The sequence below is a fragment of the Megalobrama amblycephala genome, linkage group LG1 (assembly GCF_018812025.1).
Source record: "Megalobrama amblycephala isolate DHTTF-2021 linkage group LG1, ASM1881202v1, whole genome shotgun sequence".
In the NCBI taxonomy this organism is placed as follows: domain Eukaryota; kingdom Metazoa; phylum Chordata; class Actinopteri; order Cypriniformes; family Xenocyprididae; genus Megalobrama; species Megalobrama amblycephala.
In genome coordinates, this window is record NC_063044.1 from 980,994 (window position 1) to 996,132 (window position 15,139).

The window sequence follows — 15,139 nt, forward strand, 5'->3', positions numbered from 1 at the left end:
ACATCTACACAGATCTCTATATCACTCAGGGTGGCAGTGAACAGGTCAATACTGAACATGAGGTCAGACAGATTGAAGTTGCTTCCAGGAGTCATCAATCACAAGAGATACCAGTTGAAAGCAAAAATTTGTTTGAAGCACCAGAACAAGACAAGAAGATCCGAACTGTACTGACAAAAGGAGTCGCTGGCATCGGAAAAACCATCTCTGTGCAAAAGTTTGTTCTGGATTGGGCTGAAGGAAAAGAAAATCAAGATATCCACTACATATTTCCTCTTCCGTTCAGAGAGATGAGCTTAAAAGAGAAGGAAAAATCAAGTTTAGTGGATCTTATAACTCAGTTTTTCCCAGAGACAAAAGGACTGCACCTTACAAGAAGAAATCAGTTCAAAGTCCTCTTCATCCTTGATGGATTGGACGAATGTCGCCTTCCTCTGAAGTTTGATTGTAATGAGACATTGTGTGATATATCATCACCAGCCTCTCTGGATGTTCTCCTAACAAACCTCATCAAGGGAAATCTGCTCCCTTCTGCTCTCATCTGGATCACCACCAGACCAGCAGCTGCCGGTAAGATTCCTCCTGAATGTATCGACCGGCTGACAGAGGTCAGAGGGTTCAATGATGCACAAAAAGAGGAGTACTTCAGAAAAAGATTCACAGATGAGAAAATAGCCAAAGAAATCATTGATCATGTTAAAAAATCAAAGAGTCTCTTTATCATGTGCCACATCCCAGTCTTCTGCTGGATTTCAGCCACTGTTCTCCAGAACATTTTGGAGGAGAAAAGAAATAATGATTGGAAAAATAATCAGGCTGGTGACATCTCTAAAACACTGCAGGAATCAAATACTGAAGACACTCCCAGGACTCTGACACAAATGTACACACACTTTCTCCGCTTTCAGATCCTGCAGAGCCGTCGAAAATACGAGGGAGAATACGCAGCAGATATTTCCCGGGATAAAGATGCCATCCTTTCACTGGGGAAACTGGCATTTCATCATCTGGAAAGAAACAACCTGATCTTTTATGAATCAGACCTGGAAGCATGTGGTATTGATGTTTCTAAAGCATCGGTGTATTCAGGCATGTGTACTGAGATCTTTAAGGAGGAAACGGGGATCACTGTTGGTACCATGTACTGCTTTGTTCACTTGAGCATTCAAGAGTTTATTGCAGCCCTTTATGCTCATCTGTTTCTAGACATTAACAAGAAAAGTGTGTTTGATCAGGAGTCTACACAACAGGAAAACAAAATTGAAACCATGATTGATTTGCTCAAGACCGCAGTGGACAAGGCGCTCGAGAGTGACAATGGACACCTGGACCTTTTCCTTCGCTTCCTCCTTGGTCTGTCACTCCAGTCCAATCAGCGACTCTTACGAGGTCTATTGACACAGCAAGACGACAATGATGAGAGCAAAAAGAAAATAGTTCAGTACATTAAGCAGAAATTAGAAGATAATCTGTCTGCAGAGAGATCCATCAATCTGTTCTACTGTCTGAATGAACTGAACGACCAAACCCTGGTGAAAGAGATTCAGACTCAACTTAGAGAAGGAAGTCTCTCATCTGCTGACCTTTCACCTGCCCAATGGTCTGCTTTGGCCTTTGTATTGTTGACATCAGAGGAAGAGCTGGAGGAGTTTGAGCTTCAGAAATTCAAGAAATCGGACGAGTGTCTCATTAAATTATCAGCAGTCATCAAAACCTCCAAAAGAGCTCTGTAAGTCAGTTAATGCAGTTTGTCATGTTTTGTTCTCATCTGAAAAATTCATTTATCTTTATTGCTCTATAGTGACCATATTAATTAAAGCTGCACTCTGTAACCTTTTTTGGTTAAAAATGATTCAAAATAAAATTTTGAGCAAGTACATAACCATCCAGTGTTCAAAACTATCTCCTTACCCTAACCAGATTCACAACGGTAAGCTTGTAATAGTGTTTCCTAATCCGGCTGATACCGTTGTTGGTTTTTTTGTTGTTTTTTCAGTTGGTCAGAACAAAAGTGGCAGATTTGTTACTTACTTGTTCAGATGACATTTTACAGTGAAAATTATTGTTTTGGTCATGCTTCCAAGATGTAGAATCTGTGATTTCGAAGTACAGTATCCACACCGATGTGGTGACTGACAGTAAACATTAGATTCATCCACTGAGGAGCCATGCTAATACACAGCCCACGTAAAGATGATAATTTCACAAATAACTGCAATTGCAGATTTCAAACAGAGATGGCGACAAAGAGGCAAAACTTACGGATTGCAGCTTTAATATTACATATTAATTAATTGTCTCTAATAATCATATTCCACATATTTTCAGCAAAACATGAACTTTAGTTGGCAAAGGATGAAGCACAGTATCCACTTTTGTTTTATCGTGCAAATTTGTCAAAAAAAAAAAAAAAAAAAATATATATATATATACTAATGTAAAGAAAATACTAGTTGAGTAATGTCAGAGTAGCTCACCCCTCTCACTGTCAGAGGTGTATAGTCCAGGTTCAGAAAGTAAAAGTCCTCCACAGTATTTTTTTCCAATCCTCTAGATTTGCTAATTAGCACAGTTTTTCAGCCAGGAGGTAGAACTTATTAGCAAAATAAGCTGGCTGAATGGGTGGAATAAACATATGGCAGAACTTTTACTTTTTGACCCCTGGACTTTACACCTCTGTTCACTGTACTTACTGTACAGTAAATACTTACTGTGTTTACTGTTTGTTTAAAAATAATGGAAAATATATTTAACATGTATATACTGAAAAATGTATGTGTTCCATCTAATGTGATTTGATTTATTGCCCTTGTAGGTTGAATGATTGTAACTTAACAGACAAAAGCTGTTCAGCTTTGGCTACAGTTCTTGGATCAGATACCAGTCTGAAAGAGCTGAACATGAGCAATAATAATCTGTGGGATTCTGGAGTGAAGCTGCTCTGCACTGGACTGAGGAGTGAAAAGTGTCAATTGGAGATACTGAGGTAGGTGATGTGACAACAGAAAAAAAAAATAATAAAGGTGCAATTTTATTTTAGATATTTTTTTTTACAAAATACATATGCATGATATATATGTTGTTTGGATGTAACTACATTTACAGCCACAAAAACACTGTAAAGTTTCAGGAGTGACAACCACATTTAAATGCAGGAGTAAGTACTATAAATTATTGTTTAATGTGTGTGTGTGTGTGTGTGTGTGTGTGTGTGTGTGTGTGTGTGTGTGTGTGTTTGTGTGTGTGTGTGTGTGTGTGTGTGTATGTTTGTGTGTGGAGCATGACACTCTCCCAAAACTGTGATGATTGACGCCCGAAGCACAATGGCTGCCCATGAGGCTGACATATTCAACAGTTTTAACTGGAGCACGGAAGATGGAGGCATCATTATATCTCAGCAGATCTTAAAATAAAGTATTTTTTTTGTATTGATTATTCACAGGTGTTTAACTCGTATTTTGAATTGCACATTGCATTGCTTTTTCTTTTTTCATTTATAGCATTTGTTATGAAAAATAGCAACACAGAAACTATAGTTACAACATTCCACAGTTGTAATATAATTAATTGAAAAATCTATTTAAAAAGGGGCAGGGCTGTTCGATATATCCTGCCCTGTCTTCCTGTTTCAGTTAAGATTACGTCAAGACACTAAATAATGCTATGCGTTCCAAGACACTTCAGCGGGCCTTTAACACTTTTGGAGTGCACTGGTGAATGCGCCTATCTTCTGGTGCCACACTCTAATCAGCTAATTAACTCAAAACACCTGCAAACTGCTGACTTGACAGTTGTCCAAAAGACGACCATTGACACCTTGCACAAGGAGGGCAAGACACAAAAGGTCATTGCAAAAGAGTCTGGCTGTTCACAGAGCTCTGTGTCCAAGCACATTAATAGAGAGGCGAAGGGAAGGAAAAGATGTGGTAGAAAAAAGTGTACAAGCAATAGGGATAACCGCACCCTGGAGAGGATTGTGAAACAAAACCCATTCAAAAATGTGGGGGAGATTCACAAAGAGTGGACTGCAGCTGGAGTCAGTGCTTCAAGAACCACTACGCATAGACGTATACAAGCCATGGGTTTCAGCTCTCGCATTCCTTGTGTCAAGCCACTCTTAAACAACAGACAGTGTCAGAAGCGTCTCGCCTGGGCTAAATACAAAAAGGACTGGACTGCTGCTGAGTGGTCCAAAGTTATGTTCTCTGATGAAAGTAAATTTTGCATTTCCTTTGGAAATCATGGTCCCAGAATCAGGAGGAAGAGAGGAGAGGCACACAATCCACATTGCTTGAGGTCCAGTGTAAAGTTTCCACAGTCTATGATGGTTTGGGGTGCCATGTCATCTGCTGGTGTTGGTCCACTGTGTTTTCTGAGGTCCAAGGTCAACGCAGCCATATACCAGGAAGTTTTAGAGCACTTCATGCTTCCTGCTGCTGACCAACTTTATGGAGATTCAGATTTCATTTTCCAACAGGACTGGCACCTGCGCACAGTGCCAAAGCTACCAGTACCTGGTATAAGGACCATGGTATCCCTGTTCTTAATTGGCCAGCAAACTCGCCTGACCTTAACTCCATAGAAAATCTATGGGGTATTGTGAAGAGGTAGATGCGATATGCCAGACCCAACAATGCAGAAGAGCTGAAGGCCACTATCAGAGCAACCTGGGCTCTCATAACACCTGAGCAGTGCCACAGACTGATCGACTCCATGCCACGCCGCATTGCTGCAGTAATTCAGGCAAAAGGAGACCCAACTAAGTACTGAGTGCTGTACATGCTCATACTTTTCATGTTCATACTTTTCAGTTGGCCAAGATTTCTAAAAATCCTTTCTTTGTATTGGTCTTAAGTAATATTCTAATTTTCTGAGATACTGAATTTGGGATTTTCCTTAGTTGTCAGTTATAATCATCAAAATTAAAAGAAATAAACATTTGAAATATATCAGTCTGTGTATAATGAATGAATATAATACACAAGTTTCACTTTTTGAATGGAATTGCTGAAATAAATCAACTTTTTGATGATATTCTAATTATATGACCAGCACCTGTATATCTCATATTGATTAATTGTATAATTGTATGCATAGCTAAAATTTGGATGTTTTCAATTTGTTTCTACAGGTTTCATCACATTTGTATTACTCAAGAAGGTTGTGCTGCTCTGGCGTCAGCTTTTAATTCAAACCCTTCAAACCTCAGAGAGCTGGATCTGAGTGAGAATAAAATAGGAGACACTGGAGTAACACAAATCGCCTCTCTATTGGAAAACTCACAGTGTGCACTGCAGATACTCAGGTTTGACTTTGGTTAATGTAAACATGAATCAATAAAGTTGATACCTAAAGCTGGTCTGTAAAAAAAGTTTCAAATGTTGGTACACATACTATTTGGCAGGTACTATATTCAGCAGTGAATGCAATGGTGCACAATATGCATAGAAACGTTACACAGCTATTGATAAATTGATGTCTTTGAGGTGCTGGACATTATAAATGTCCTAATGGTGTAATGCTGAAAATTATATATTGTTTTTATTAATTGAGTAATTGATTACAGTTTTATTATTTAGACTCTCAGACTGCAGTATCACAGAAGACGGTTATAAAGCTCTGGCTTCAGCTCTGACATCAAATCCTTCACACCTGATAGAGCTGGATCTCACAGGAAATGATCCTGGACAATCAGGAGTGGAGGAGCTCCTTAATGTACCACAAAAACCAGACTGTAAACTGACACTAAGGTGAGGCATGATGAAATAATATATTTATAGAAATATTATTTTATTAATACAATATGCTGTTGTATTAAAGTGATTTCAGGGTTTTAAAAACTGACTACAGGGAATTTTAAGCAGTATATGTTATGCTTCCCTTCTGCAGGTTTTTGAGTCCTGATGCAGAGAAAGCCTGTCAGTATGTGCATGGACTTGTGGGTCAAAACCTATTACTCCTGAATGAGCTGAATCTGAGTGAACGTAAACTAGGAGACACAAATGTAGAGAATCTCTCTGCTCTACTGAAGGACAAACACTGTAAATTCAACACACTGACGTGAGTATTTCAGTTTAAATAATTACATTATTTTAGTGTTGTGTTACTTTAGTTAATATTTCTACAGGTCTGTGAAAAGAAGTAAGACAGTAATGATTTAATTATTTACATTATTAATTCTGTATAGGGAGAAACCTTACTTGTGAAGACATCACAAGATTCACAACATATGATTTCTATATAATTTTTATATTAGAAAATTACATAAAACAACTTTATATATATTTAGAAAGAAAGTAATTAGAAAGGGATTTGAAAGAATAAATGTAAATAATGTTCAATGTAGACATGGAGTATGTTTGCTTTTGTGAAACTGCACACACTCGTCCTTGATTGTGTCATCCTTAATCAACAGTTTTTTTTCTGTCTCACTTTTTTTTCAGGCTGTTTACCTGCAGTATTACAGAGAATCAGTGTATCATCCTGACTTCAGCTCTGAAATCAAACCCGTCACATCTGAGAGACCTGAACCTTAGTGAAAATAAACTAGGAGACTCTGGAGTGAAAAACCTCAGTGATCTAATGAAGAACCCACAATGCAAGCTGGAGAAACTACAGTTAGTATCATTATACTGAACATCAGTCACTGTGTGATTACAGTTTACTGTGTAGTTATTTATTTGAAGACAGTGGGAGCTAAATAATAGCGTTTATAGCACTTTATCTTGTGGCATTTCCCTATTGGTCACACTTAATAATTTACAGCATACAGATTTATGGCAACAGGGTTAAAATAGACTATGGAAATTAAATTAATTACATGCACTTAAATAAGGTGGTAATTGTAGATCTAACACATTTTCCCTTTTGTGTCTTCAGTCTGTGTGGATGTAATATTACAGAGAATCAGTGTTTCACCCTGACTTCAGCTCTGAAATTAAACCCATCACACCTGAGACAGCTGGATCTCAGTGGGAATCAAATAAAAAACACAGGAGTGAAGCACTTATGTGATGTACTGAAGGATTCACACTGTAAACTGGAGAGATTGAGGTCAGTAACGTTCACATACAAGAAAGTATTTTGGTATTTTAATGAAACGAAATGAAAAGTTTGTTCATCTAATTTCTCCCAATTTAGCTTAAGAGGCTGTGAAATGACAGATGAAGGTTGTTCGGCTGTGACTTCAGCTCTGAAATCAAACCCATCACACCTGAGAGAACTGGAACTGAGCGGGAATAAACTAGGAGATTCTGGAGTGAAAAACCTCAGTGATCTACTGATGCAATGCAAACTGGAAATACTTGAGTTAGTAATATTATGTATAGCAATTGAATTTTCAATTGCATGGTTGTATTTTGAACAATTAAAAAAAAAATCTGTTGCGACTTTTGTTTCATGCCAACTAACAACTTGAGTTACTCTGCATCATTAATAACATGGCATGTGAAGAAAGATTCAAATACTATTATACACTGATATAGTCCATAATACAGCTTAAGGAAAATTGATGATTGACTGATTCATTTGAAACTTTGTGGTTGTAAAATCTAACAGATAAACACAGAATTGAGAACAGACTAAAAACTAGCATAACATGAATGACAGCAGATTACTCTATCAGAGATACATGGTTTAATGGTACTCATGTACAATATTTTCTTGATATTCTCATTTTAAAATGTTAAAATTTATACTTTTTTGCAGTTGATTTTATTGTTAATCTTTATAGTTAATCTTTTATTTTGGTCTATCATAAAAATCACAAAGGTTTTTTTTTTTTTTTTTTTGTCTGATTGATAATAGCTTCAGACTTTGTAACTCTTAGTCAAACCCCTAGTATCCTCAGATCCTAGTTAGTTTCTCTCCTAGTTAATGGTTATACAATTATGTTATCAGGTTTTGGGTGGTGTATTATTGTACTGTATGGTATTTAATAATGATGTTTTGAACTTAACTTGAATCTGAATCTTTGTTCTTCCTCTTTCTGTCTTCAGTCTATGTGGATGCAGTATTACAGAGGAACAGAGTGTCATCCTGACTTCAGCTCTGAAATCAAACCCATCACACCTGAGAGTGTTGGACCTCAGCGAGAATGAACTAAAAAACACAGGAGTGAAGATTTTATGTGACATACTGAAGGATTCACACTGTAAACTGGAGAGTCTGAGGTCAGTAACATTCACATACAAGAATCAAAATGATTAAAGTCAAGACACATGATTTCAGGATCTTACAAATAGCCTGAGTTCATAATATATTTGTGAAAAATTCTTCACTTTAAATTTGTTTGCACGATGAACTATTTTTTTCTTTTTTGCTTGTTTCTTTCTAGTCTAAATGATTGTGGCATTACAGATGTGTCTTCTTTAGCTCAGTCTTTGACTAAAACCAAAGCACTGCAGTTTTTAAAAGAGCTTGATCTGAGCAACAACAAAATAGGAGAATCAAAGGAGCAACTCAGTAAAGCACTAAAAGACTCAAACTGTGAGCTGAGGTGAGTAAATGCTTCTTTTTCCCTCTGATACACGTAGTGTTTCATATATTATAACCAGTGCAGATTCCAGCTTCGCCTCACAGCCATCCAGGCTAATGTGGAGGTATTCAAGGACGTTAAGAGGAGCTTCATTGGGTGAATTGGCAAGCACCAATGGGCCTTCAGTAATACGGAGCCATAAAGCCATGGATAAAATATTGCAATCTCGATTCAAACACACTCGCAATCTTATTCCTAAATGACAACAGTTCCACAGTCTATTAAACGTTTAAAGTTATGATCATGGCGAAAAATTAATTTAAACCTGCTTTCACGCTGCCGCTGATCCAGAGAGCACAGCACTCATGTAAGCCATGTCTGAAACAGCTTCAGTGTTTTCAGCCGTCTGTATTGCTATTCCTTTGTAGCAGACAAACAAAATATTGGGCTAAAAGTTTAAAGTCCGCATATAAACAATATTGTGGCATTCGCAATCAAAATGAGTAAATTACCTTTAAAACCAACAGCCACGGCTTGTCTGTAAGGGCAGGTGGGGCAAAGCCCCACCAACATATTAATTCAAACATTGACCTCTATATAAGCTGAAACAATAATAAATTGTAAATGTGTTCAGCATTCTGCTACAAATATTTTTTTGGATTTTCTTTACTATTTTAAGATGTAAAGTGAGCAGGATATTACAATTTAACGTATGTCTCCGGCAGGCAGGTATTATGATAAGCTGGGTGGCCGGTCCCGGAGTCCTCCTCAGCTCTACACCGCCCCAAAATTTTCCAATGTAAATCTGTGGTGAAAAATAGAACTGCAGCGTGCTGTAATCATGAGCCATTAGAGCAGATTTCAGACTGTCCTGCTTATTTTCACAGTTGTTTGGGATTTTTTTTTTTACAAAACTTTACAGATTCTAAATAAACTTTAAAGGCTGTTAATTAGCTAAATTGGGTTTAGAGTTACCCAATTTAGTTTGATGAATATATATATATATATTATATTTTCCAAATAACATAAACAAATCAATAACAGGCCTATATATTTTTCTTTTGGAATTTGAATAGATTTGAAATATAAATTTACCTCATTTAAGTGGGAACATTATTGGGTAGTTCTTGGTATTGTGTAACAAATAAAACACTGACAACTTGTAATATTTTAAAACAACGTGTGTCATGTGTGTCAGTCAACATTAGAGCACCACCCTCAGGCCAAATAACGCAACATCTGCCAAAAGTGTTCAGCATGTCTTCAGCGATTGAATATAAACTTGCGAAAATTAAGCTATCATAAACGAGCGCTAAGACCCAGAATCTGCCCTACCTAAATTAATGGCCAGGAGCCGCTACTGGAAACTAATGTTACGCTTGATAAAGATTGTATATTGATGAAATATAACTATATGATGAAATTCGTTCAAAAACTCTGAATGAAACAAGTCCTCATTCATTAATTTCAAAGGATTTTACATAATTAATTCATTTAAATTAATAAATATTTTTAATAGACTAATTTATAACATTTATAGACATTTATAAATCAACTCATTTATAACATTAAAAGAAAAATTTGTCAGAACTTTTTGTTTGGTTGTCTGTTTTGTTTTCAGAGTCATGGGAGAACCGTGATCTCTATTTGTCTCTAAAAAAAAAATACAGATTATCCAGTCATAAATTAAGCTTAAAAGAAAAAATAATATATCTGGCAGCCAATTTATAGTAGGTCACTATTAGGACTAATATTAAAAGTAGCACAGTCTTACAGACTAGGATGTAAAATGTACAATACAGACTAAGATGAAATCTTTATGTAGCCTACATTAACAATGATTTGGGGCAATTAAAATGCAGTATAATGGAGGATTATAAAAAGTTTTTTATTTAAAACGGCGCTTCTCATCCAATGTGCGAAGTTCTACGAACCACACCCTTCTAACACCTAGTCTATTAGAAATTCCAGTTCTTGGATGTCTACAGCAGATATAGAGTAAATGGGAAGTCTGCTTCCAAGGAAGTGTGTTTTCATGCTCACAGAGTCCAACCCCGATGTGCAGGAGATGAAAGGATTAGATGGAATTGTGGGAATGAATGTCCTTAGTGATTTGAAAAACGTTGTACTGTCTGGAAAGGAGTTGAGCGAGGGAAGTAAAGTCAGCGGAGGCACAGATGCTAATGTAAGGAGAGTGACAGCAAGAGTGAAGTGTAATGATATTTATTTATTAGCTCAAAAGGGGAAATATTAATAATTAGTCATAACCCGTTATGATTAATTATAAATATTTGAATCAGTTAATCAAATTAACTTAAATGTAGCTGAATTAATATTACAATTAATTAATCTGTTCAGCCAGCGAACACTCAGTATTAATTGTCTATCAATTCTTATAGAAAGGATATTTTCCGTGGCCACAGAATATCGCTTTCTAAGCACGTAGCTGTGATCAAATTGTTATCAGGGACAGTGGATTTCTAAGCAGACCAGAATCAACTCACAAGAGTGTGCACACAAGTTTTATTTAACTAAATCACAAACACATAACTAAACTAACAAACACAAACATACCATTCACACAGTGAGAGAGTGGAAATGAATTTGAACCATATCATAACAGGGGAATGAAACAATTCGAAAGAGTAAATTAACAATTGCTGGATGAACCATCAGTTTCAATACTATAAAGCACCTTTGTTAAAAGGGATTCACAATCTTAATACTAAATTGCCATTTAGTGTTCAAACGATACTCACAAATGCCTTAGCTGTCTGGATCTGCAGGCTCATGAGAAAATCCTTGATGGTTTGGTCCGCTGGTGTGGAAGTTATAATCAACATCTTCGGTGTTGATGAAGAAAATGAAGACAAACTTTGCTATGTTAATTTGACTCTTTTGTGGTCGCTGCAGTTGTGCATGGCTTGAAGTAAAATGGAGGCCGACCAGCCCGGCTCGGGCCGGGTGGCCCTCGTTGTATCAACAGGAACAAAGCGAAGAACTAGAAGTCCATCAGCACTAAAAACAAAACTTCACTGAGTGTGATTTTTGTGGGGGCTTTTGAACTCTCCAGACAGTCGACACCTTCAAATCTTGGCTTGACCAATGAGAAAGGTGCCATTCTCTGGCGGGGGATTTCATTTGTTTGAAAGTGAGTTCATTTGCCTGGATTTGTAGGTTTGTGTCCATTTATACTCTGATAAATCTAACAAACATACAATGCATTCTATGATATTTCGATGTCCACCAACATGTGAGTCATTAAACAAGGAGTAATTTGATAGTAAACATCAACTAGATGAAATACATTATCTCATAGTTCCAACTTTCAGGCATGCCTAACACTATACAACATACGAAAGAACAACATACAAACAGTAATAATATACACAATGTACTGGGGAAATGCATGTTCATTCATTTAGACGAGGTTGTCAATGAATTAATGGCAAAGAATCCAGTTTATAGAGAATGTCTGGTTCTAGTGGCCTGTCTTCTAAGGGTCTTTGAAATGTGTGTAAAGAGCACATGGTGCAGATGGGTTGATAGCGCTCAGTAGGGGAGCCAGGTCCTTACGGGGCCTGCATGGGTGATTGCCTTTTACAATTGTTTTTGATTCCTCCAGACGCTACATTCCCCCCTTTCGATCGTTGTTGTTTACCCTATAGACAACAGCGAGCGATGTTGAAGGTGCAGAAAGATCAGACACATCTGGCATGCAGGGCTGGAGGTTGTGGTGGTTCCCCAGGCCGCTGGTGTACCTGGTAGCGAGGTTCAGGTCTCTGAGTTTGCTCAGCAGGTGTTGAGGTAGCAGGTGCCTTGACAGTGTCACCTGTCGTCCGGACACCTGTGTAGCAGGTGGTTGTAGGAGGAGGTTATGGGAGTTGTAGTGTGAATAGTGTTTCAGACTCACCTAGGTCTGATGGCAGAGGGGCAGCAGGTGATTGTAGCCTCTGCTCTCAGTTAGAAGGAGTCTGAAGTTGGTAGTGTTACTCTGCTCTTGTGGCATGGCTGACTTGAGCAGGGCTGCATGGTGTTGTATGAGTGGTCAGAAGCTTGTGCTTCCCAGTACTCATCAGGTAAGTACTGTTCAAGGAGCTCTCTTACTTGCGTTAGAAGCTCCTGTGGGTCTGATGCAGGCGTGTCCAGTCGTCCTTGTGCAGCCTCGGGATGGCTGCTGTGTGAAGGGCGTGGAGGAGGAGGTGGTTGCTGCCTGTTGTTGGAGGTCCTGCGGTGTCTGCAGGATGAGGATGCTCTCATCCATGGCTTCTTCCCGTGGTAGGTCTGGTACCTGGGTCTGTTGCTATGGGGACAGTTCTGTCCTTGGCTGGCTAGGAGCCTTGTGGAGAAGGGTTTTGCATTGTAGCAATGCTGTGCGCCTTCTGGTTCCAGCTCTGGGTCCTGGGCTTTGCAGTTCACAGTTCCTTGTGTGTTAAAAAAACCCTTTTTGATGAGGCCTGGTGTTTGTTAAAGGCCTTCTGTGTCAAGTCACATAGTTGGCGAATAGGCATTGTGCGGGGCAGGCCGTAATGCCTAAATGGTGACTTACAATTGGATGGAGATTTCGGAGGAAAAGGCTCTTGAAGCTGGTGTCCTCCTCCATCCCAGGCTCGTTGCGAGCTCCAAAGTAAACTTGTCTGGGTCTGTGGTGGTAGGCATAAGGAATTTCATGTCTGCCTTGTTTGGTGTCTAGGGCTGCAATCAGTCCGCTTTCAGACTCTGAGTCTGAGAATTCCTTGACAATGGCTTGTTTCAACTGCCGGTAGTCGGATTGGATGCTTTCTGACTGCCAAGCCAGAAAACGCTGCACCTCTGGTCTGGAAGTGATCCAGAGAAGATAGAGTCTATCTTGGTGGGTCACACTCGTCAGAGACTGCAGGTGAAAGCCAGTGTCTCGTAGATAGCCGTGGACGTCGTGGTGTCCTGCAAGCTCTGGGGTGAATGCAGGGATGTGCCTGGCTATCCGTTGGAGGTCTCTGAATGTCACTTCACGTGCCATTTCAGGGTCTGTCTGAATCAATCCTTTTCCTTCTGCGGCCACAGTGGCTCTCAGGAAATGGGCTGGTGAAGTGTTAAGCAGTGGGCACTGGCCCCTCCCCCCTTTGTGTGAGGGGTTGGGGGAGTTTGCACTGCTAAGGTAAAGTTCAGGCAGGTACCCTTTTCTTAGGGGGTCTGTTTGCAGTTGGTAGGACTGTTTCAGTTCCTTTTAGACCATGTTAAGCTCCTCTTTAATGCTGCAGAATCGCTGAGTCAAGTTCTGGACGTCACCTCTGGCTGCATGCAGACTGCCTTCAAGGGCCTTAACTTTAGCATCTCTCTCTTTAAGTTCCACATTAGCTGTTTTTAACAGTGTCTTTGTGTAAAACAGTTCTCTTTCAAGGTCTTGCTTGGTGGCATTTTCCAGCTGCTCTCGGTGCCCAGCAGCAGTCCAAGCCTCCTGAAGACCGGTGATCTCCTTTGGTTGTTCTGTTCTGTAGCCGTCCTTGCATATATCCGGTGTTGTCTCTCGCTGAGCAGAGTGGAGTTGTGTGACTAACAGTTTGAGTTCATTTACCTCTTGTTGGAGCCCTGCAAGAGAATGGGCCAAGGAGATAATGAAACTGGTTAGCTCTTCGTTGCTCAGGCTGGGTTTCGGTTGTCCACTTGTGTCGCCATCTCGTTGTTCCTTCCTCTGCCACTGCAGGTCGTTCGCTGCTTCAGGCTGAAGGATGTCCATCACGCTGCTCCGCCGTGCCTCCAGAGGGTGCTGGTGGGGGGCAGGACTGGATGTCTGAGGCCTGTTGGCACATTTGTGGGAACACAGGAGAGACATGGCAAAGGCAAAATGCAAGTTCGTTTGAGGTGGCAAGCTATCTGTGTGGGGGAAGCGGCTATGTGCTAAATTCACCAAGAATTTTAAGTGTCTGTGTTGACAGGTCTGTAAGCAGTCAGCTAATGACGGGCTGTACGTATAGTCAAACTATTACTCAAAACTGATGGTTCTCACAGGTTTGGTCACTATGAGGGTAACAAACAAACAAAATGGAGAAAAGGAAGAGGAAAGAAAAAAAATAAGATGGAATCGGAAAGGGAAAGGCATTTACCTATTTAGTTTAAGATAAGCGATATGGCTAAGCAGTTGTCACTTGTTCAAGTAAATGCTGCAGTAGACTCATAAAACCATAAGGGGCCTGATAGCTGAGCTAACAGGAACACATCAAACACCTAAAGGTCAAAAAAGAAGAAGAAACGATGGGAAGTGTTTCTAGTTCTCTCTGAGGCTCACAGTGCATTTACTGTAATCTTACTTCATGGACTAGGCACTAATGAGTGAGAAAAGGTAGAGAAGAACAGGAATTAGGGTACTAATAACCTGTATAGCTCATTAAGGAAACAACAGTTGCTAGAACTGGATTCCTATACAGAGAGAGAAGATGTTGATGGTAAGCAAACTAAAAATAAGGTAAAAAGTAAAAGCAGAATGTCTTTATATATAAACTTTATTACAGGCTCTAGACCCAACAACAAGACCAACAACATAACAGAAGGAATACATAAACACATAAAAAACATATTTTGATTCATGAGAGTCTTAACAGGCACCCATACCAATGTTTCCACAAATATGATTGATATCTAACCGAGCTGCACCTAGGGCTTGTGAGCATCATTATAATACAATTT

At 39.1% G+C, this 15,139-nt stretch overlaps 1 protein-coding gene across 4 annotated transcripts in view; it reads left to right on the plus strand.

The window, feature by feature from the left end:
• LOC125244424 overlaps positions 1 to 15,139 on the plus strand; it is a 95,960-nt gene that overhangs the window by 69,058 nt on the left and 11,763 nt on the right. For 3 of the 4 annotated variants that reach the window (XM_048154647.1, XM_048154581.1, XM_048154534.1), the window contains 5 exons: positions 6,454 to 6,617; positions 6,880 to 7,053; positions 7,141 to 7,308; positions 7,998 to 8,171; positions 8,336 to 8,497. In XM_048154647.1, coding sequence (XP_048010604.1) covers positions 6,454 to 6,617; positions 6,880 to 7,053; positions 7,141 to 7,308; positions 7,998 to 8,171; positions 8,336 to 8,497 — 842 coding nt within the window. Of the gene's footprint in view, positions 1 to 5,889; positions 6,061 to 6,443; positions 6,618 to 6,879; positions 7,054 to 7,140; positions 7,309 to 7,997; positions 8,172 to 8,335; positions 8,498 to 15,139 lie in introns of all 4 variants that reach the window. The other variant, XM_048154713.1, reaches the window with a different exon arrangement.